This window comes from Oncorhynchus tshawytscha, linkage group LG33 (genome assembly GCF_018296145.1).
Source record: "Oncorhynchus tshawytscha isolate Ot180627B linkage group LG33, Otsh_v2.0, whole genome shotgun sequence".
Classification (NCBI taxonomy): domain Eukaryota; kingdom Metazoa; phylum Chordata; class Actinopteri; order Salmoniformes; family Salmonidae; genus Oncorhynchus; species Oncorhynchus tshawytscha.
This window is the reverse complement of record NC_056461.1, coordinates 8,283,610-8,308,233: the sequence shown is the minus strand read 5'-3', so window position 1 is coordinate 8,308,233 and position 24,624 is coordinate 8,283,610. Positions and strand designations below refer to the sequence as shown.

The 24,624-nt window shown below is 42.3% G+C and overlaps 1 protein-coding gene across 3 annotated transcripts; it reads left to right on the top strand.

The window, feature by feature from the left end:
- Window positions 1-1,198: 1,198 nt before the first annotated feature.
- tcf7l1a (transcription factor 7 like 1a) lies at window positions 1,199-23,981 on the top strand. 3 transcript variants are annotated; one of them, XM_024397162.2, is made up of 12 exons: window positions 1,199-2,165; window positions 2,310-2,388; window positions 2,735-2,898; window positions 12,872-12,955; window positions 15,182-15,299; window positions 20,673-20,766; window positions 20,903-20,989; window positions 21,687-21,824; window positions 21,909-22,074; window positions 22,217-22,324; window positions 22,410-22,497; window positions 22,608-23,981. In XM_024397162.2, exons 1-12 carry the CDS (start codon window positions 1,980-1,982, stop codon window positions 23,180-23,182), a joined length of 1,887 nt encoding a protein of 628 aa, XP_024252930.1. In that variant the 5' UTR covers window positions 1,199-1,979; the 3' UTR covers window positions 23,183-23,981. The 3 variants fall into 3 exon arrangements, with proteins under 3 accessions (XP_024252930.1, XP_024252929.1, XP_024252931.1); XM_024397161.2 differs by having other exon boundaries at window positions 2,307-2,388; XM_024397163.2 differs by having other exon boundaries at window positions 1,200-2,165; window positions 2,307-2,388; window positions 21,708-21,824.
- Window positions 23,982-24,624: the final 643 nt, after the last annotated feature.

Here is a 24,624-nt window from a genome sequence, read left to right as displayed (position 1 = left end):
TGAAGCCAATTGGTGAAAGAAGTTGACTAGGCCTATCTAGCCTAGGCGACTTCAAGACCTTGTTAGACTGTTACAAGTTATCTAGAAGATGAGTTACTGTAACTGTTGACTGTTTTGGCCACCTTTAAAGATTTTAGAAAAAAGCTAACATAAAAGTACATGTGACAGATTGTATCAATAATAAATATATGTTGCAATCTTTAGTTGGTTCCTTTTTCCAATATGAAATGGATTTTAAAAGCGTTATTGTGATATCATGCTTACTTCAGTGAGATTGAATGTGCAGTATAGATTTAGCCATTACTAAAATACTTTCATTCAGAACTGAAAATGAGCCTGATTTCAACGACTGTAAAATACGTATTTCGACATCTGGAAAAGAGGTCTTTTCAACTTCCGAAAAAAAGTATTATTTTCAACCTTCATTCAGATCCGAAAATGAACCTAATTTCAACGCCTAGAAAATACGTATTTTCGACGTCCGAAAAAACAAACATATTTTCACCTTTCATTCAGAACCTAAAATGGACCTAACTTCAATGACTGGAAAATGTTCCTTTTAGAGGTCTTTCAATATCATTTTGCTATCTGGGTTGTCTCATTAACTCATTGGTGTGTGGTGGGATTATGATAGGGATGGGTGCATGCGCATTATCATCATAGTACATTCTTCACTTCACACCACGAATATGTACATGGCCAATGCAAATCCAGTCTAATTCAGTGTAGTGAAAAACCAGCGATATTCAGTGTGCAATCCAGACTAATGCAGACATGGCAAAGATATTCAAAAAATGTACACGTATTGCCAGAACTTTCACACTGATTCAAGATTTTTTTTTTTTTTCATTTGAAAGAAATCAACTGGGAAAGATCAGGTTCTACACATGATTGATGGCTGGACTGGCATTTCTCCGCCCAAACGTCTTCCCTCCTCCCCCTGTCTACCTTCCTCCCCCTCTTTCCCTCCTCCTCCCTTCCCCCTCCCTCTTGTCTCTTCACCCCCTCCCCCTGTCTACCTTCCTCCCCTCTTTCCCTCCTCCTCCCTTCCCCCCCCTCTTGTCTCTTCACCCCCTCCCCCTGTCTACCTTCCTCCCCTCTTTCCCTCCTCCTCCCTTCCCCCTCCCTCTTGTCTCTTCACCCCCTCCCCTGTCTACCTTCCTCCCCCTCTTTCCCTCCTCCTCCCTTCCCCCTCCCTCTTGTCTCTTCACCCCCTCCCCCAGTCTCCCGGCGGCGGCCTAGCTCTCTTCCTTCCACTCCACTTCAGAAACACCAAGCGACTTTTCTTCTTTCCCACGCCAACACAGACACACAAAAACAGAACACAGACAGCCCGCGAGTAACTTCTTCTCGAAGTCACAACAATTACATTTTTCTCAGTTTTAACGATAATGGACGACGAAATAAGCAAGAAAGTAGGGCTGGTGAGCTGACTTCGCTTCGGATGGATTTTACTCGGGGGGGAAACAGGATAAAGTTTTATGTGCGTGCGTGTTTCAGCGAACTTCGACGCACAACTTTTCATTGTTGTCGTTTTCCCTTTCAGTTGGAGGAGATACTAGCTATATATATTTTTTTTACACCCGTATGCAAATATTAATGGATTTAACTTTTTGGTTTCGTCAGTGTGTTTTGTAACTTGTTTTTCTATCCCAGAAGACGCAACAAGGAACGAGGGGGGCAAGTCAAGAAACCAGCTACCCAAATAGCTACTGGAGTTAGCTTAGCTACTGTAGCTAACAAAAATGAACAGTCGTTGAATGCTTATTTTTGCGGGGTTTGCGATAAATATTATCTTGTTTATGGGTTATATTGTTACTACCACTGAAAAGCGTGGAGATATAAATAATACCGTGTGTTAGCTAGGTAGCTAAGTGTTTTGAGAGAGGGTTTTTGGAACTGGATATTTTCCGAACGGAGTAAGTTAGCTAGCTAAAACAGGACTTCCACAGCAAGACCGCACTGTTTCGAAATCCAAGATGCCGCAGCTGGACGGGGGAGGAGGCGATGATTTGGGGGCAAACGACGAGTTAATTTCGTTTAAAGACGAGGGGGAACAGGAGGAAAAAACAGCCGAGAATGTGTCCTCTGAGCGGGACCTGGACGACGTCAAGTCCTCGCTGGTTAACGAGACGGAGAACAACAGCAGTTCGTCTGACTCCGAGGTAACTATTTTGTCTACTTAGTTTAATGTTAATGTGACGGAAGATTGAATCACTCTATAAACCACTGCAGTACAGTACTAGCCGTTGTCTTCTAGCTACCAATCTGTGTTGTTTTACAAACTATGTTTATGTGTTTGTCAGCAGGCAGGCAGTCACAGACGTCCCCAGCAGCACAGACCAGATTGGGAGAGCTATGTCAGGCAGAGAGAGTTCTTTGCAGAAGGTGGCTAAAACTTTACAAACTCATAGTAAAAACTATTACTGTAACTCTCACGGATCCTTTATGAATGCTCCCCCGTTTTCTCTCGTTCTCCTATGCATTATCTTTCCTATCTCTTTCTACCTCCCAGTCTCCCTTTATCTCCCCATTCATTTAAACAAGCTTTGTTGAAATGAGGTCATTTTACACCCCTTATAAGAAACAACCAAAACCCTCCTTTCTCCCTCTTCCTATCCCTCCGCCCCTCCTCTCTCTCAATTCAATGAGCACTGTTGACCCCAGTCTATCCCCCAGCTCAGAGGAGGGAGTGGATCAGCAATTGCTAAAGTTGTGTGTGTGTCTTTTCCAGCTCTGAGACAGCAACACGACAGTGGGTTGTTCAAGGCATCTCCATATGCTGGCTATCCCTTACTGATGATCCCTGACCTGGGTAACCTAGCTAACCTGAGTCACCTGGGGAACCTTGGCAACCCCTACCTTTCTCCCGGAGCCCTCTCACCCGGCGCCAGGACGGTGAGTCAGTCACGCATGCACAAACATGCATTAAACACACTCAATCTTTAGTTAATATTTTTTTGCAAGTAAGGATGCTAGACTAACATAGCTTTCTATGTGGTGTGGCGGTGTATCTAGTGTGTGATGTCTGGTGTGTGTTATAAGGGACAGTGAACGATGAGTTCTGTGTGTGCTCTGACTGAGCAGTGTAATATGTCTCGTAGCGATTAATGGTGTGTTATGATAGCACACTAGCGTTTCAGCAGCAGGCAGGCCTCAACACCATCCTGCTAAAACGCTGACGCAGGAATGTGTGCACGTGTGAGAGAGACATGTATAGATGCTACAGTATTTCTGTCATCACCATCCATGTGTACCCATGTTAGTTGTAGTTAACATTGTTTTTTTGTTTGCTTTCTGTATATTGGGGCCGAGGACCTATTTGGGTTTATCCCCTAAGTCCGTTCTGTTTGTGTCTAATAAGACATAAAATCTTAGATCATAATGTTAGCTTTTTAACTCAGATGTGAAAAATAGTTCCTACGAACTGGCAGAAGCTGCTCTTTTAACATGGACGTTTACCCCCCCATTCGCATACCCTGTCTGCCTCTACATTCCCCTCCCCAGGTATTAATGAGCTATTGTTGTCATGAGGAGGAGGAGGTGGAGAAGCTCAATTGACCTAATGTTGCTCTCCACAGGAGATCATTACCACACGCACACACAGTGGAGGTTGTGTTGACTTTAGTCAGCACCGTGGTTAATGCTCCCTCCTCATTAGATGGCATGTGTGTAAGAGATGCACGCCTCTCTGTCTGAGTGAAGATCTACATGCTAATGTAAATTGTACAATAGCTGAATCGTAGCACACCACCATGTGTGTTATCCAGCGTCTACCCTCACCAAAATATGGAACAAAAACTCTCGGGGTATCCAAAACAGTAAGGGTGAAATCAGGTGCACTCTAGGCCAGGACTGAAAGTTAAGTGTGAAACGTTCTGTGATCGGGGCTTGATATAGGTGGACCCCCCACGGATACTGTAACCCAAGGGAGAGTTGCTCTGGCCCCTTTCCTCTTTTAACACACGCGTTTGAGTTGGAGTTAGACAGGAGTGTTGGGGATGGATTCAGCCTTAAGTTGCTGATTTTACTCACTTGGTGAGCTTTCAACACACACACACTTGGTTGTCAGTCACCCCTAAGCATTAGTGAATTTGTGGAGGGGATGCTGGGAGAGATTACTGACACTGTTTTAACACGTCTCTCTACCTCACTCCCTCTTTGTGAATGGTGTGTGTGCTGTCGACAGCCTTCTCTCCTGGTATTTTAAGTCCAGTGAGACAATGTGGAGTAAACACAAGCCAGAGGGCCTCACACTTTACATAAACACACACTGCAACCTTTACACACACACACACACACACACTGAGCGAGAGATACCGACCGTCTGAAGAGTGAACTCACATGGGACAATGAGGTCAGTTGCACAAAGTCTACAAGGCTGACATGGAGTTGACTTTTGTGTTCTCCACAGACCTGGGCAGAAAATAGTTAGATTTTTTTATTATAGTAGTTTATTTGAAAATGCCAACTTATCAAATACTCAAGGTAGTCAAAGATGGTTTGTTTTGCGTTTCAACTAAAATGCAACAATTTGATATACAAATACAGGTCTCAGAAAACCAAATAATATTTGAAGGTAATAGAACATATGCAAGTTATTTGAAAAATGTATTTATGACTGCCGAATATTTGTCGAAGAACCAAAATCTACAACAGTTGTAATTAGTCTAAATATATGATCATACGCACATGGTTTGGAGGGCACCTGGATATCCTTCTTAATAAAGCCTACAATGAAAGGCGCAGTGCAGTAAAAAAAATAGATTTTCCTGTTTTATGCAGTGTCTTCAAAGTATTCATGCCCCTTGACTTGTTCAAAATTGTTATCGGCTCAATTAAATAAATAAAAAATTCTCGCCCATCTACACACAATATTCCATAATGAAATGCATATCTTTTCTGAAATGTTTGCAAATCTATTAAATACAGAAATATCTTATTTACAATACAGTGCCTTCGGAAAGTATTCAGACACTTTCACCTTTCCCACATTTTCCCGTTACCGCCTTTTTCTAAAATTGATAAACTCATTTCCCCCCTTATCAATCTACAAACAATACCCCATAATAACAAAGCGAAAGCAGGTTTTAAGAAATGTTTGCAAATCTATAAAGAAAATACTATTTACTTTAAGTCCTCAGACCCTTTGCTATGAGACTCAATTGAGCTCAGGTGCATCCTGTTTCATCCTTGAAAGGCACAGAACTGTCTATAGAAGGTCCCACATTTGACAGTGCAAGTCAGAGTAAAAACCAAGCCATGAGGTCAAAGGAATTGTCCGTAGAGCTCCGAGATGGGATTGCATCGAGGCAAAGATGTGGGGAAGGGTTCCAAAAAATGTCCGTAGCGTTGAAGGTCCCCAAGAACACAGTGGCCTCCATCATTCTTTAATTGAAGAAGTTTGCAACCACCAAGACTCTTCCTAGAGCTGGCTGCCTGGGCAAACTGAGCAATCAGGGGAGAGTGGCCTTGGTCAGGGAGGTGACCAAGAACCCGAAGATCACTCTGACAGAGCTCCAGAGTTCCTCTGTGGAGATGGAAGAACCTTCCAGAAGGACACATTTCTGCAGCACTCCACTAATCAGGCAGAGTGGCCAGACGGAAGCCACTCTTGAGTAAAAGGCACGTGGCATCCTGCTTGGAGTTTGCCAAAAGGCACCTAAAGGACTCTGTCTTTGAGAAACAAGATTCTCTGGTCTGATGAAACCAAGATTGGACTGTTTGGCCTGAATGCCAAGCTTCATGTCTGGAGGAAACCAGCCACCGCTCTTCTCCTGGCCAAAACCATCCCTATGGTGATGTGTGGTGGTAGCATCATGCTGTGGGGATATTTTTCTGCGGCGGGGACTGGGAGTCTAGTCAGGATCAAATGAAAGATGAACGGCGCAAAGTACATATCCTTGATGAAAACCTGCTCAGGGCCTCAGTCTGGGACAAAGGTTCACCTTCCAACGAGACAACAACCCTAAGCACACAGCCAAGAGAATGCAGGAGTGGCTTTGGGACAAGTGTTTTAATGTCCTTGTCTGATCCAGCCAGAGCCCAGACCTGAACCCGTTCGATCTCTGGAGGGAGACCTGAAAATAGCTGTGCAGCTTTGCTCCCCATCCAACCTGACAGAGCTTGAGAGGATCTGAAGAGAAGAATGGGAGAAACTCCCCAAATATAGGTGTGCCAAGCTTGTAGCGTCATACCCAGGAAGACTTGAGGCTGTAATTGCTTATAACAGTGAACCTTTTTTTTGTGGGATACACAAGATATCAAGGTAAGATAAGGTCTTGTGGAATATTTTGGTTGAACTATCCCAATTTTATATTTTTTTTAATTGAATTTATTTAACCTTCAATTAACCAGGCAAGTCAGTTAAGAACACATTTGTATTTACAATGACAGCCTAGGAACAGTGGGTTAATTGCGGCCACTGCCTTGTTCAGGGGCAGAATGACAGATTTTCTTACCTTGTCAGCTCGGTGATTTGAGCTAGAAACCTTTCGGTTACTTGCCCAACGCTCTAACCACTAGGCTACCTGTTGACCCAAATGTCCTTGTGTGGCCCATCCAGAGCCCGGGCTTGGACCCGTTCAAAAATCTCTGGAGAGACTTGAATATAGCTGTGCAATGGAATTGCAACCCTCTGCATGCGCAGTGCATTCTTCCATCACATGTGCAACGCACTCTTCCATCAAATGTATAGCTGATTCTCAAGATCTTGCACACTAATGAGATGCTATTGAGCCCACACTACTAGACTGTCTGAGACAAGAACTACATGCTTTCTGGTAAGTTTTTTTTACAATACTGGGTAGGGTGAATTTTATATTACATGATTCTTTGTTACTCTTGTAACTACCCATCCCGGATCCGGGAGAATTGTCATCAACTGACACTAAGTAGCATAACGCAACGGACAGAAAAATCTTACTAGAAATCAATTCAAACACAGCTTAGCCTTTTGTTAATCACCCTGTCATCTCAGATTTTGAAAATATGCTTTACAGCCAAAGCAAGACAAACTTACACAAATGCTTATCGATAGCCTAGCATAGCATTATGCCTAGCTAGCAGCAGGCAATCTGGTCACAAAAATCAGAAAAGCAATCAAATGAAATCGGTTACCTTTGAGCTTCGGATGTTTTCACTCACGAGACTCCCAGGTAGATGGCAAATGTTCCTTTTTTGAGGAAAAAATATTTTTGTAGCCAAAAATAGCTCCGCTAGTTCTTCACGTTTGGCTGAGAAAACGACCAGAAATTGCGGCCACGACAAAATTAGCTCCATAATATCGACAGAAACATGGCAAATGTTGTTTATAATCAATCCTCAAGGTTTTTTTCAAATATCTATTCGATAATATATCAACCGGGACAAAGCTTTTTTCAGTAAGACCGGGTGGAAAAATGGCTACCTCTGTCTTTTGCGTGACATACATTTTTCAAAATAAAAGCCTGAAACTATGTCTTGTGATACTAGACACATTAAAGAAGCCATAGAAAAAGGAATCTCGTTGATATCCCATTCACTGCTCAATAGGGAAGCATAGGAAGGGACTCTTATTTAGAAACCGCTGCGTTCCTGATTGGATCGTTATCATTCTTTTGCCTGCAATATCAGTTCTGTTATACTCACAGACGATATCTTTACAGTTTTGGAAACTTTAGTGTTTTCTATCCTAAGCTGTCAATTATATGCATATTCTATTTAAATAGTAAATAGTATTTAAATAGTATTTAAATAATAATAGTAGTAAATAGTAGCCTACAGCAAAGTGTTTAAATAATTTAAATAATTTATAACTTAAGTTTCCGCTAGTTAGTTTTTGCCACCATGTGGGGTTTATCTTGCTTGAACCTGCTATGAGTGTTGATTCACCTGTTTCCATACACGTTTCATTTAAAAAAAAAAAAATCTTTCAAAGGAGTTGTTTAATCTAACTGCCTAACTATTTATCTGTACATGGAATAGTTTTTTTTAAAATTGCGCATTTTGTTCTAATCTTTTACAGGAAAATGCTGCGGGCACTATCTGATGTGTGGAAACATTTCACTGCAGCTAATGTAGAAGGAAAAGCTGTGTACATTTGCAAATACTGTGCCAAATCATATGTGGAGAATGCAACAAAGATGCAGAATCATCTGGCCAAGTGCATAACGTTCCCTCAGCGCTCACAACAAGCAACCTCTGACAAAAGTCCCTCTACTACTATTCGAGGTGAAAATTATGAATTAGACACTATCGATAGCAACAGCTCATGGTCCTCCTGGAATCAGAAGGTTTTTTGACTCAATGGAGGAACGCAGTCAGAGGAATGCTGATGAATGTCTTGTATAAGCTGTGTATGCAACTGGTTCACCTCTGCTCACAGGCAATGTGTATTGGAAGAGATTTCGGAATGTTCTTCGTCCAGCAAACACCCCCCCCCCAACCAGACATGCTTTATCTACTCATTTGCTGGATGCAGAGTTCAACATAGTTCAAGTGAAGGTCAAGCATATCATAGAGAAAGCAGACTTCATTGCAGTCATCTCTGCTGGGTGGTCGAATGTTCGTTGGCAAGGAATAATGAACTACATCTCCATCCCTCAACCAGCATTCTACAAGAGCACAGACACACCGGTCTCTACATTGCAGATGAGCTGAAGGCAGTTATCAATGACCTTGAACCTCAGAGGGTATTTGCACTGGTGACAGACAATGCTGCAAACGTGAAGGCTTCTTGGTCTAAAGTGGAGGAGTCCTACCCTCACATCACCCCCATTGTCTGTGTTGCACATGCATTGAATCTGCTCCTCAAAGACATCATGGCACTGAAAACAATGGATGCACTCTACAAGAGAGCCAAGGAAATGGTTAGGTACTTGGGGTCATCAGGTCATAGCAGCAATCTACCTCACCAAGCAACGTAAGAATAATAAGAGCACCACATTGAAGCTGCCCAGCAACAACCATTGGGGTGGTGTTGTCATCATGTTTGACAGTCTCCTGGGGTGGGAAGGAGTCTCCAAAAAATAGCCATATCACTGTCTGCCGATATGGAAAGCCCCATCAAGTGGATCCTCCTGGATGATGTATTTTGGTTGAGTGGTAAGCAGCCTGAAACTCCTGAAACTTATTGCAGTAGCCTTTGAACAGATTGAGGGAGACAATGCCATCCTGTCTGATGTTCACTCTGCTTGCAGATGTAAGGGAAGAAATTCATACTGCCCTGCCCACTTCACTGTTGCTCCAAGCAGAGGAAACTGCAGTTTGGAAATGCATCAAAATGTGTGAAGACTTCTGCCTGAAGCCCCTACACACTGCAGAGTACTTGTTGGACCCCAAGTATGCTGGCAAGAGCATCCTGTCTGGTGCAGAGATCAACAAGGCCTATGGTGTCATCACTACCGTGTCTCGCCACCTTGGCCTGGATGAGAGCAAGGTTCTTGGCGGTCTGACGAAGTACACTTCCAAGCAAGGGCTTTGGGATGGAGATGCAATATGGCAGTCGTGCCAATATATCTCATCAGCCACCTGGTGGAAGGGACTTTGCGCATCTGGGGCTCTTTCCCCTGTTGCCTCCATCCTCCAAATCCCACCAACATCAGCCGCCTCAGAGCGCAACTGGTCCTTATTTGGGAACAGACACACCAAAACACACAACAGGCTGACCAATACAAGGGTTGAAAAATTGGTGGCCATCCGGGCATATTTGAGGCTTTTTGAGCCTGACAACGAGCCATCCTCAACAAGGTTGGAAAGTGACAGTGAAGAGGAGGCCTCACAGACTGATGTTCAAGAGGTGGACATTGAGAAGGTCCAGGGAGAAGACATGGAATCTTGAGAGGAAGACATGGAAGCCTGAGAGGAAGACAACCAAAGCTTTAGTATGTTGAAAAACATTTTTGGGGATGTGATAGGTCATTGAGCGTCATTCGATATTCCCTTTTGTTTTTCAGTGAAATCATCCCATGTGAAGCGTCAACTAATTTAATTAAAGTTCAATTCGTAACTAAATGTTTTATTTATTTTGGAAGGATTTAGTCATTTGCAATTGTCTACTTATGATAAGGTAAATGGTTTGTTTCTGTCTCCATATAATATGGTAAATATATCCAATGCAAAAATAACAAATACATTTAAATGGTATTAATATTAATTCCCATATGTTTCCACCTCTGAATATCCCCAAAATGTGCAACCCTAGTCATACCCAAGAAGACTGGAGGCTGTAATAGCTGTCAAAGAACTGGGAAAAGGGTCTGAATGCTTCAACATCAACAAAATGAAGGAACTGATTGAAGACTTCAGGAGACAGCAGAGGGAAACCGCCCCCATCCACATTGACAGGAAAAACTTCAGGTTGAAAAGCTACAATCTGAAATGGTCCACCCACACAGTGTGGTGAAGAAGACGCAACAGGTCCTCTTCAACCCAAGGAGACAAAAGACCCTCACTACCTTCACATCCTGTCGGGCTGAGTCAGAGATCTCCAGAAGGTGGTGCGATCTGCCCAACGCATCACTGGGGGCACACTGCCTGCCCTCCAGGACATAAATAACATCCGGTGTCAGAGGAAGCCCAAGAAAATCATCAAGAATTTTCCATGACTGGGAATACAGATATGCATCTGTTGGTCACAGATACACGCCCCTACTTAAGGTATCAGAAAACCACCATTTGTCTCGTAGTGCGACATCTTCTTTGCATAGAGTTGATCAGGCTGTTGAATGTAGTCCCACTCCTCTTCTGGAACGTGCTTGAATGTGCTGTCATACATGTCGACACAGAGTATCCCAAACATGCTCAATGATGACGTCTGAGTATGGCCATGGAAGAACTGGGACATTATCAGCTTCCAGGAAATGTGTATGGATCCTTGTGACATGAGGCCGTGCATTATCATGCTGAAACATGAGGTGGTGGCTGTGGATGAATGACACGAAAATGGGCCTCAGGATATCGTCACGGTATCTTTGAGCATTGCAATTGCCATAGATAAAATGCAAGTTTGTTTTCTGTAGCTTATGCCTACTCATAACCTCAGCACCACCATGTGGCACTCTGTTCACGACGTTGACATCAGCAACTGCTCTCCCCACGGTGCTGTGCATGCTGCATGCCAACTGCCCGGTATAGTTGAAACCGGGATTCACACATCTCCCGCATGCCAGTGGCCGTCGAAGCGAGGATTTTCCCACTGAGGTCGGACATGACGCGTAACTGCAGTCAGGTCAAGACCCTGGTGAGGATGACGAGCACGCAGATGAGCTTCACTGAGACGGTTTCTGACAGTTTGTGCAGAAATTCTTCTGTTGTGTAATCCCATAGTTTCTGTTATGCCAAATTCTCTAAAACAATGGAGGCGGCTTATGGTAGATAAATGAACATTCAATTCTCTGGCAACAGCTTTGGTGGACATTGCTGCAGTCAGAATGCTCATTGCACACTCAACTTGAGGCATCTTTGGCATTGGGTTGTGGGATACAACTGCACATTTCAGTGGCCTTTTATTGTCCCCAGCACAAGGTGCACCTGAGTGATGATCATGGTGGTTAATCAGCTTCTTAATATGCCACACATTTCAGGTGGATGGATTATCTTGGCAAAGGAGAAACTCACTAACAGGGATGTAAACAAATTTGTGCACAGCATTTGGGAGAAGTAAGCTCTTTGTGTGTGAACAATTTCTGCAATCTTTTATTTCAGCTCATGAAACTTTGGGACCAACACTTTACATGTTGCGTTTTATATTTTGGTTTAATGTAAGCACAGAATGGCATGCTAATTTAAAAGAGCATGTCGCCTGGCCGGCGGACACTCCTGTATGTCAAGCCGTGGTACTGTTTACGCACCCTTTTCATTTATGGTGAATAGCATTCACAAACCTAAGTGGAGGGAAGGGGGTGTTGGTGTGTGTGGTTTCTATCTTGGTGTTTTGTAAGAAGCAGTAAGTTTAGCCTCCAGCCATGCAGCAACATCATGATTGTACAGCAAACTACTGATTGTTTAGGGATAAAGAGGGAGAGGCAGAGTTGTGTAGGCTTCATCAGTATGGTATTTCTAACAGCTGGTTTCATTTAGAACTCACAGCCAGAACTTCCTGGGGCCTTGGAATGGGGGTATATGTGTGTGTGTGTACTGGAGGTCGGTGTGTGTGTGTGTGCTCAGCCCCACTCTCCCTCACACACACACACACACACAGGGCCTACACTTTCTCCTTGTGCAGTGAACACACTCCCTGCACAGGCAAACACTTATTATGTTCTTGTGGTCCTCATTATTTGAGTTTTATTTGACCTGCCACACAATGGGACCCTTATCCATGATGTGCGTGTGCTCTTGTTTTTTTTCCTCAACTGAAAGTCAGCGACTCGGCGTAGCATGTTGGTCTGCTGTGAACATTATACCACAACCCTGACACACATTCCCCGACACTCTCCCCTTTTCTACTCCTCTATATTGCCATGTCCATTTTTAGCCCTATATCTTATCCCTTCTTCCTTCCTGTCTCACCACCTTGGAGTGGTGACTGACCGCTGAGCGGTTGTGCCCTACGTTAAAAGCATGTGTGTGTGTGTGCCCGCTGCTTTTCTAAACTAATGCGCTCCCACACATAAACCTTCATGCAGAGAGACGTACAGCTGGAGTCTGACTGATACACTCACCAGATGTCTGCAGAAAGTAATCCGACCAGGACCCATGTGGAGAGTCATCGGAATTCACTTCTCATTCTCACCTCTCACACTAAGGCACACACATCCTACCAGCTGTACCCATTTCATGATATGTTGTTTGTCCACAGTTACATTTTTTTTGTGTGGTGCTTAATTGTTTGCACGCAGTCTTTAAATCTTTGAATTCTCTCTCCCCATTCCTTTGTCTTTCTCTCCAGTATCTACAGATGAAGTGGCCCATGCTGGATGTTCCTGGAACCTCTGCTTTAAAAGACCCTCGCTCCACCTCCCCCGCTCACATGGTAGGGCTGGGCGGTATACTGTATTTTACTATATACCGGTATTGATGCACGGACCAGTTTGGGTTTTTACTTCACCTTTATATAATATTGTTTCAATGTTTGGTTTGTTAAATGTGATACGCTACTGCGCCGTGTGTAGCGTCCATTTAATATAGTTTCCCCCGCAACTTGAGATGTCTCTCCTCTTCCTTTCTCTCTCTCCATGCCACTTTCCACACCGACCAAGCTCCCATCCCTGTCACTCAAGGAGTGTGCAGTTGTTGCGTTCAGTTTGCATGGTCAATGCAGCACATGCAACAAGATGTTGATGACCACCATGCTGATTTCCACTTTACTAAATATAAATCTACAAGCGTTCTATAATTACACTTTGTTTGTGTATCTTACTGTCTGCAAACAGCTAGTTTGTCTTAGCATGTTTCAAAAATGTATTGTTTTTGACACTAACGCTAACACAAATGTTTTTGACATTAGTTAGATGTCTGGCTAACTAGCTAGCTAATAATTCGACTGAGTCAGAGCAAATGTAGCTAGCTAATACAGCCTTGTACTAGTGATGGTGTAGGCCTAAATCAGCACATTTCTTCAAAATCAAAGGGGAATAGGCAAAGCGTGAATGTTACATGACGTAGCTAAGAGAACATTTTAATGTAACCAAAGGTTATAGGGTCCCCTAGGAAACACTGACCAACACTTTGGTTCCTACCCGGTCACAACTACTCCGTCTTTTTTTATTTGTCATGACAAACACTGTATTCGAAGTGCCCACTATTATATTCTAACTTTGCCCCAAGTTTTTTGATCTAAATCGCAAGTCAAATTGCAATTGCAATATTTGGTAAAAAAAATAAGGCCTAGATTTTTGCCCATATTGTGCAGCCCTATGTGGCAGTGTGGAAATGGTCTCAAAAGAGTGTAGGAAATGGATGAAAATGCTGAAATTTTAAGTGTAAAACATTCAGAAGAGAGCCATTGAAATCACTTAGAATAATGTATTTGTTTCCACCTTATCGTCATGCACTACTTACCCATAAAGCAAATGTGGAGCGATTTATTGTTCAAAAACATAAAATGCCATCCAAATACCATCACACCGAAAAAATGTTGTTTTTTTTGCCATATTTCCCAGCCGTTGTGTGTGCGCGCTTCACAATCTAGCCACCATGCAGTGACAATGGTTGGAGCACAATTGGCCCAGCGTCGTTAGGGGAGGGTTTGACCAGGGTAGGCCCTCATTGTAAATAAGAATTTGTTCTTAATGGACTTGCCTAGATAAGTTTACATAAATAAAATTAAAACACCCCAACTGACATCTAAAAGACCAACTGTTGCTCAAGCTAGCTTCTTGCTAAGTACCTGGTCTTTCTTACAAAACGTACCTGGGTATGTAACCCTGCTCTGCTAGTATAAGCCATTTAGATTGTCTCCTAGAGTGCTCCCACACACACACACATACATACACACAAAGCACTCAGGTGACCTGACTCCTGACCTCCCTCAAACTCGCTGCAGACAGACACTGGAATGTTCAGGCAGATTAACACTATTCAGCATGGAGACACAGGACTTTCACACCTCGGGGTGTGTGTGTCTAAGACCGGTGGAGTGAGTGTGTATAAGATGAGCGGGATTGTATTCCAGTGAGTATTAGCCAGTGTGTGTTGTGTATCTGAGGATAGACCTGCTCTGCCATGGAGGACTGATCCCCTGTCATTGATAGTCAGACAGAGAGGCCCTACCCAGAAACAAGCCCTTAGGCTCATGTGTAGTTTTTAAGGCATTGTACAGTAGGGCTGGGAATTGCCAGGGACCGGACACTACGATATTATCACGGTACTTAGGTGCCAATACAAAATGTATTGCGATTCTCACGATACTGATTTATTTTGATTCGATGTTCCAAACATATTGCTGCTCATATGTCTGCTGCAGAGGGACGAGAGTCATGAGAAAACACGTTTGTCAGTCATGTAAATAAGTGCTGGGGGAAAAAAAATGTGGATCCCTATTTAAAAAGATAAAGAACAAGCAAATAAGGCAAATAATATTGCGATATTGTCAAAACTATATGATATATTATCAAAAATAATATCCCGATATGCATGCTCAATGTAGTGAAAATTCCACCTAGGGGAGAAACTGTTACTCCTTGTGACCAGACACAGTAAGAACTTTCCTCTGTTCCTAATCTCTTGCTCCCATCCCTCTCGCTCTTCTCCTCTCTAGTCCAATAAGGTACCAGTGGTGCAGCACGGTCACCTGCCCCCCTTCTCTCCCCTCCTGTCCTACAGTCCAGACCCCTTCCCCCCGCGGACACCCCCTCCTCACCTCTCACCTGACACAGGTATGGAACCTCCTCATCCCTCTCGCTAGTCTCTCTGTAACAATGGATGTGTGTTTATTTATATATATATATATTTATATTTATTTATATTTATACATACAGTTGAAGTCGGAAGTTAACATACACTTAGGTTGGATTCATTAACTCGTTTTTCAACCACTTTAAAATTTCTTGTTAACAAACTATAGTTTTGGCAAGTTGGTTAGGACATCTACTTTGTGCATGACACAAGTAATTGTTCCAACAATTGTTTACAGACAGATTATTTCACTTATAATTCAATGTATCACAATCCCAGTGGGTCAGAGGTTTACATACACTAAGTTGACTGTGCCTTTAAACAGCTGTGAAAATTCCAGAAAATGATGTAATGGCTTTAGAAGCTTCTGGTGGGCTAATTGACATAATTTGAGTCAAATGTAGGTGTACCTGTGGAAGTATTTCAAGGGCTACCTTCAAACTCAGTGCGTCTTTGCTTGACATCATGGGAAAATCAAAAAATCAGCCAAGACCTCAGAAAAAAAATTGTAGACCTCCACATGTCTGGTTCATCCTTGGGAGCAATTTCCAAATGCCTGAAGGTACTACCTTCATCTGTACAAACAATAGTATGCAAGTATTAACACCATCGGACCACGCAGCCGTCATACTGCTCAGGAAGGAGATGTGTTGTGTCTCCTAGAGATGAACGTACTTTGGTGCGAGAAGTGCAAATCAATCCCAGAACAACAGCAAAGGACTTTGTGAAGATGCTGGAGGAAACCGGTACAAAAGTATCTATATCCTCAGTAAAACGAGTCCTATATCGACGTACCGCTCAGCAAGGAAGAAGCCACTGCTCCAAAACCGCCATTAAAAAAGCCAGACTATGGTTTGCAACTGCACATGGGGACAGAGATTGTCCTTTTTGGAGAAATGTCCTCTGGTCTGATGAAACAAAAATAGAACTGTTTGGCCATAATGACCATTGTTATGTTTGGAGGAAAAAGGGAGGTGTTTGCCATTTGAAGAACACCATCCCAACCATGAAGCACGGGGGTGGAAGCATCATGTTGTGGGGGTGCTTTGCTGCAGGAGGGACTCGTGCACTTTACAAAATAGATGGCATCATGAGGTAGGAAAATGAGGTGGGTATATTGAAGCAACATTTCAAGACATCTTCCAAATGGACAATGACCCCAAGCATACTTTCAAAGTTGTGGCAAAATGGCTTAACTTCTTGATGCACCCATCCCGTTAGCGGGATCTTTTTCGTCAACCACCGCTAAATTAAATCGCTTACCTTTGATCTTCGGATGTTTGCACTCACGAGACTCCCAGTTACACAATAAATGTTCCTTTTGTTCCATAAAGATTATTTTTATATCTAAAATAATGCGCCAACCAAATGGAGGTATGTTCAGAAATCCACAGGCTCGAGCGATCACGACATCGCAGACAAATTCCAAATAGTATCCGTAATGTTCGTAGAAACATGTCAAACGTTTTTTCTAATCAATTGTCAGGTTGTTTTTATAATATATCACCCGGGATTGTAGCTTTTTCAATAGGAGAGAGCGAGAGAGAGAAAATGGCTGCTCCAAGCTGTTGCACATACAAAATGCTGCTGGCACCCAGCCATACAGTGACGCGATGTGATCTTTTTTGCTAATTTTTCAAAATAAAAGCCTGAAACTGTCTAAAGACTTCACACCATGGGGAAGCCATAGGAAAAGGAATCTGGTTGATTTGATATCCCTTTAAATGGAGTGAAGGCAGGCTATGGAACATGGAGCTTTCAAAATAGAGGCCACTTCTGGGTTGGATTTTCCTCACGTTTTCGCCTGCAATATCAGTGCTGTTATACTCACAGACAATATTTTGACAGTTTTGGAAACTTAAGAGTTTTCTATCCTAATCTGACAATTATATGCATATTCTGGACCTGAGAAATAGGCAGTTTAATTTGGGTACGTTTTTCATCCAAACATCAATACTGCCCCCTACACTCAACAGGTTAACCTCTCTGGGATATGGCCAAAAGCCAGTGAAAATGCAGAGCGCCAAATTCAAATAAATTACTATAAAAATCTAACTTTCATGAAATCACACATGCAAGATAGGAAATTAAAGCTACACTTGTTGTGAATCCAGCCAATATGTCAGATTTCAAAAAGGCTTTTCTGCGAAAGCAAACGATGCTATTATCTGAGGATAGCACCATAGTAAACAGAGAGAGAAGCATATTTCAACCCTGCAGATGCGACAAAACACAGAAATAAAAATATAGTTCATGCCTTACCTTTGATGAGCTTCTTTTGTTGGCACTCCAATATGTCCCATAAACATCACAAATGGTCCTTTTGTTTGATTAATTTAGTCTATATATCCAAAATGTCCATTTATTTGGAGCTTTTTATCCAGAAAAACACCGGTTCCAACTTGAGCAACATGACTACAAAATATCTCAAAAGTTACCTGTAAACTTTGCCAAAACATTTCAAACTGCTTTTGTAATACAACTTTAGGTGTTTTTTGAACATAAATAATCAATAAAATTGAAGACTGGATGATCTGTGTTCAATACAGGAGTAAAACAAACTGTAGCATGCTTTCTGGTCACATGCCTCTATCTTCAAGTGACCCTTGTTCAAGATGGCCGTACTTCATTACACAAAGGAAAAACCTCAACCAATATCTAAAGACTGTTGACATCCAGTGGAAGTGATAGGAACTACAAGAAGGTCTCTTAGAAATGTGGATTCCCAATGAAAACTCATTGAAAAGAGTGACCTCAAAAAAAAAAAAATCTGAATGGTTTGTCCTCGGTGTTTCACCTGCCAAATAAGTTCTGTTATACTCAGACATGATTCAAACAGTTTTAGAAACGTCAGTGTTTTCTATCCAAATCTACTAATAATATGCATGTCTTATCTTCTGGGGATGAGTAGCAGGCAGTTGAATGTGGGCATGCATTTCATCCGGACGTGAAAATACTGCCCCCTGTCACCAAGAAGTTAAGGACAACAAAGTCAAGGTATTGGAGTGGCCATCACAAAGCCCTGACCTCAATCCCATAGAACATTTGTGGGCAGAACTGAAAAAGAGTGTGCGAGCAAGGAGTCCTACAAATCTGACTCAGTTACACCAGCTCTGTCAGGAGGAATGGGCCGAAATTCACCCAACTTATTATGGGGAGCTTGTGGAAGGCTACCCGAAACATTTGACCCAAGTTAACCTTTTTTCTTCAACTTCCGGTGAAATTGCAGAGCGCGAAATTCAAAATATAAAAATCGTAATATTCAACATTCATGAAAATACAAGGTGTCATTTAAAAGCTCAACTTCTTGTTAACTTCTTATGGCTGCAATCATGTTAACGGGGGCAATATGACAACAGCCAGTCAAAGTGTAGGGCGCCATTTTCAAAACATCAAAAATCTCATAATTAACATTCCTCAAACATACATGTCTCATACCATTTGTCACAATAGCTGCCATGTTGACGTCAACAAACAAGAAATTACATGATAAATATTCCCTTACCTTTGATCTACATCAGAAAGCACTCCAGGAATCCCAGGTCCACAATAAATGTTTGTTTTGTTAGCGTGTTTTTAGTATACATATCCAAACGCTCATTCTGGTCAGCGTTACATCGGACAAAAACATCAAAAAGTTATATTACAGGTCAAAGAAAAAATTCAAACTATGTACAGAATCAATCATTAGGATGTTTTTAACATATAGCTTCAATAAAGTTCCGACCGCACTATTCCTTCTTGTCTTCATGAGCTATGGAACGCAAGTGACCACGAGGAATAAGCATGATCAGAAAATGGCTGACTTCCAGACACCTGACTGATTCTGCTATCATTCACTCCCACAACACCAGAAGTCTCATTATAATTTCTATTGATGGTTGACATCTAGTGGAACCCCTAGACAGTGCAACATCATTCATATCTCAAGGGGATTTCATTGGGGACTCTGGTGAATACATACAAAGCTCAGATTTCTCACTTCCTGTTTTGATTTCTCCTCAGGATTTTGCTTGCCATATGAGATCTGTTATACTCAGACATCATTCAAACAGTTTTAGAAACTTTAGAGTGTTTTCTATCCAATACTAATAATAATATACATATTTGCAACTGAGACTGAGGAGTAGGCCGTTTTACTTTCGGCAACTTATTCATCCAAGCTACTCAATACTGCCCCCCAGCCATAAGAAGTTAATCCAACTGCGTTGTCAGATTTACTCTTTTTAGGCTTTACGGCGAAAGCATACCATGCGATTATCTGAGGACAGCTCCCCACACAAATACTTTTTCAACCAGCACAGGTGTCACAGAATCACAAATAGTGGTTAAATAAATCACTTACCCTTTGAAGATCTTCCTCTGTTTGCAATCCCAAGGTTCCCAGCTACACAATGAATGGTCGTTTTGTTCGATAAAGTCCTTTATATTAAAAAAAAGTCTGTTTAGTTGGCGCCAATGATCTCAGTAATCCACTCATTCAACATGCATACAAACTAATCCAAAAAGTTACCAGTAAAGTTCGTCCAAACAAGTCAAACGCTGTTTCTAATTAATCCTCAGGTACTCAAATATCTAAATAAACGATAATGTTTAAGATGAAGAATAGTATGTTGAATAGGGAAGATAAATAATGAAGAGTGAGCACCTCATTCACTCTCTAACAAGACCACTTTTCTAATGAGACACCTTGTAGTTTTTCCAACTACTCATTTTTCAAAAAACAAGCCTGAAACCCTTTCTAAAGAATTGACATCTAGTGGAAGCCATAGGAACTGCAATATGGGTCCTTTCTATTTGTATTTCTTATGGACTGTGACCTCAAATTACATTTCCGGATGGATTTTCCTCGGGTTTTCGCATGCCATATCAGTTCTCTTATACTCAGACATTTTTAACAGTTTTAGTAAATTCAGAGGGTTTTCTATCTAATGCTACCAAGTATATGCATATCCTAGCTTCTGGGCCTGAGTAGCAGGCAGTTTACTTTGGGCATGTCAGTCATCTGAAATTCCGAACAAAAACCAGTCTCCAAAACCGGTTAAGCAATTTAAAGGCAATGATACCAAATACTAATTGAGTGTGTGTAAACTTCTGACCCACTGGGAATGTGATGAAAGAAATAAAAGCTGAAATGTATCATTCTCTCTCCTCTTATTCTGACATATTACATTCTTAAAATAAAGTGGTGATCCTAAATAACCTACGACAGGGCATTTTTACTCAAATTAAATGTCAGGAATTGTGAACTGAGTTTAAATGTATTTGGCTAAGTTGTATGTATACTTCTGACTTTAACTGTGTGTGTATATGTGTGTGTTGCTCTCTCTCCACTGTCCTTCTCCACCTTCCAGGTCTTCCCCGCACTCCCCACCCAGCAGAGCTCTCCCCCTACTACCCTCTCTCTCCTGGAGGCATGGGACACATGACACATCCTTTGGGCTGGCTGTGAGTCACACACTCACATCTACCATCTTGTGATGGATACAATGATGGTTTAGTTTATTTTGCTAACAATTTCTAGCCGAATGAATGATATTGCAACACAAGCGACACTGTTTCCCCTCTCTCTCTTTGTCTCCAGGCCGGGCCAGTCTATGTACGGTATTCCAGCGGGGGGGTTTAGACCATCCTACCCTGCAGCTCTCGCCATGAACTCTTCTATGTCCAGGTACAGCTCACCTAATCACTCACACACATCCATGTATTACTGCTCTGGAGACTTAATACTATAGAGACTGGACTTATATCTGTAAAGCAAGGGCTCTCAAACTGTTTGTGGCCTGGACCCCTTTTGAAATAGAACATTTTTACTATGACTTCGGCCGGATGAACCAAGTGTCGGGCCCTGGGAAATAACATTTTTAAAGGCCTGCCTTTTGGCATCGGTGAGAAAATGTTGCAGTGTTCAAGCTAATTTTCTGCAATTCTACACAATTTGTCATGGGGCAGAGATTTATGTTGTTGCCGCGTTAAAGCTAATATCCTAGAATTCTACACAATTTGCCATAACGCAGAGAGAAAACGTGGCCACTTTCTTTTATGCTTAAATTAAATACAAGAAGTATTGATTTGGATAATGAGTAATTGGTGGAGTACTATGGATACCAATATCCCCCTGTGAGCCTCCCTGGTCCATGTTGCCCAGGGTTGTTAACATCTACTGGAGATGAAGAAAATTATATTGCTCCCTCAACTTATTACGTGAATCCCTTGATCAAAATGTGTTTCATCGGTTATTAGTAATATTCATGAAAAAATATGTTTATTGATCGTTATATTTTGAGCTCTTGCCCCGGACCCACTTTGAGAACCTCTGCTGTAATAAATACAATCATGTCATTTCAAATGGTATTTATGCTTAATAGACCTGTGTGTGTGATTGACAGCTTGGTGGCCAGTCGTTTCTCGCCCCACATGGTCCCGTCCCTGCAGACGTCTGTCCCTCACCCTGCCATCGTTTCCACGGCAATCAAACAGGAACCAAGAGACGGCAACCGCCACGGGTACGCATCCTAACACACCTTTCTATCACACACATGTTAACACCTCTTGCCGACTCACTGACTGTCTCTGTCTGGTGTGTGTAGGTGTGGTGTATCCATGGGGGACAGAGAGAAAGAGGAGGAGAAGAAGCCCCATGTGAAAAAGCCCCTGAATGCCTTTATGCTGTACATGAAGGAGCAGAGACCCAAGGTGGTGGCAGAGTGCACGCTGAAGGAGAGTGCTGCCATCAACCAGATACTGGGACGCAGGGTAAGTGGCAGCGTGAGCTTGCACACTGTCTTTCTTTGGAGGATTATACAATGGCTGTGTTCATACTGAAAACTGTTGTCGATGGCCTATGCTCCAGAAGGGAGCATGTGTTAACCCTTTGTGTGTGTGTTTCTCTCTACAGTGGCACTCTCTATCTCGTGAGGAGCAGTCAAAATACTACGATATGGCCCGTAAAGAGAGACAGCTACACTCCCAACTCTACCCTGGATGGTCAGCTAGAGACAACTACGTAAGTACTATAGTAAACATTTAATAGTGATTTGATTGGTTGCTTTGAGGTGGAGGTTGTGATATGATTGGTTGTTTGTGTGCAGGGGAAGAGAAAGAAGAGGAAGAGAGATGGCAGGCCAGAGACTGCTCCAGATGGACAAATAACACACACCCAGTCTGCTGCTCCAGAGGGTAAGTGACTTCCAAGACCAGAGAATTATGAGAAGTGACCAAACTATATTTTTTGACATTACTGGAAACTAACGGAAAAGACTGATCAGTGTTTTATTTTGTCTCTCCAGAGCACTTCTCTCCACAGCCCAAGAAGTCATGTGTGTCGTATGGAACTCAGGAGAGGCCCAGTGTTTCTCACACACACCTGACACACACACACCTGTCCCAGGCTAGTCCCGCCTCCTCCCTGGACTCTCCAGCCACGCCCACCACTGCTCTGGCCTCCCCTGCCGCTCCCGCACCCACACACACTGAACACACACACTCTCACTCTGAGCACACACATCCTGAGCAGGTCCAGCCCCTCTCCCTCACCACCAAACCCCCTCGCCCACACTCGCACAGGGAGACACACGGTCAGACTTACACCCACATCCAGTCTCACACACACCCACACTTGTTCACTCACACACACCTGCCCCTCACCACTAAGACCACTTCATCTCAATCCTCTTCCTCTCATCCCCCCTTTTCTCCCCACATGAGCTCATCCAGTAACCAGACTCCGCCGCTCCTTACTGGACCAATCCCCTTCACCTCTGGCTTAGCCCCTACCACCTCCATCCACCAATCGACAATGAGCTCCCATCATGCCATGCTCCAGTCCCAGCCTCTCTCCCTCGTCACCAGAAATAATCATTGAAACCCAAAGATGCTAACCACAGATCTAGGATACAATTTTGCTATGCCCAGTCCTAACCTTAAGCATTACACTAACCCTAACCACTGATCTAGGATCAGATTTTCCCAAACCGTAAGCATTACACTACCCCCAGATCCTTTATGCACAGTCTATCCATATTCATGGGTCGGATGAAAACCTATCTGACCCTGTATCAGTGGATAGGAGGGTACTCTAGTCTGGGCAGGGGTGAACAACTCCTTGAGGGTTTTAGCTCCAGAGCAGCAATACACCCAATTTGAATAGTGGTTTAAATGAAGATCATGATTAGTTGGTTAGCTGAATCATGTGCTGGGCTGGGGAAAAGCCTGCAATAACCAATAACCTGTTGCCTTTGAATTAGGATCAACTTTTTCCTACTTTTTTTTTTTTTGTCTCTGTTTGTAAATAAACTTTTTTTTGTTTTTTTAACCTTTTCTAGATAGTAGATCTGGTTTCATATTAGTATGAAAAGAAAACAATTATTGGTCAATATTTGACCACCTCTTCTTAACTTGTCTTTGTGAAACCAAGCATATTTTTAGTCAAATGGTATTGTAGAATATTGCCTTTTTTTGATGAATTTGTCCAATTTGTTACTTGTATGAAATACAAAAATGTAAAGGCACATTTTTTTTTAAAGAAAAATAGATCAAAGTAATAATTTCTGTCTTTGGTAGGAATGAGTGCAGATCTGTTTCTCCCCCCCTACTCTTTTATAAATCCCCCCTCCTGTATGACTGAGTCTTTGTTGATAATAAACATCTACTTATTTCTGAAACTTGTCTTTGCCCGTATGTATCTGTGTGTTTCTGTTCCTGTGTGGTCTTTGCCTTTGGATGGTCTTTGACATGAACTCAAGGCAACTTCAATGGATCTCATTGGAACTAGTTGTTTCTTAACAAACAAATACAATGTTTGACCAGCAGAAGTAACACGTTTTAGATATGGTCTTTGTCCAAGAACATGTTTCCTTAACTCAACCTTTTATTGCTACAATAAACAAACTACAAAGTGCAGTTACTGGGTGTGCTCGAGAAACACCCAATATGTTGCAGAAACTACCGGACTAATTTAATATTATATGATCATCTTACCCAAATTATGATAAACCCTGCTTAGATTGTATGTGTGCGCACGGACCAGTTTGGGTTTCCCTGTACCGTCCCTGGGTAAACTGTGTTGTATAATGTTTGCTCTTTTAAACTTTCAGTTCGGTGTCTGATCGGCTTCCTGATGGAACACCGCTTCCCGTAAATTAATCTTTAGAGTGAAAAGCAATAGCTAAGAAGCACAATTTTATCAGTAATGAATCAATAATGTGTGGCAGAGTTGGGGTCGACTCCATTTATATTTGTCAACTCTGAAATCAAAACAAATGTTCCTAATTGAAAAGCATTGACATTTTAGCAGACACTTATCCA

Bases quoted from the DNA above. Each gene is read 5' to 3' on its own strand.
- tcf7l1a (XM_024397161.2), top strand. From the start codon at position 1,980: ATGCCGCAGCTGGACGGGGGAGGAGGCGATGATTTGGGGGCAAACGAC. The intron at 2,899-12,871 runs GTGAGTCAGTCA...CTTTCTCTCCAG, and splicing joins TCTCACCCGGCGCCAGGACG to TATCTACAGATGAAGTGGCC. The intron at 20,990-21,686 runs GTACAGCTCACC...TATGCTTAATAG, and splicing joins ATGAACTCTTCTATGTCCAG to ACCTGTGTGTGTGATTGACA.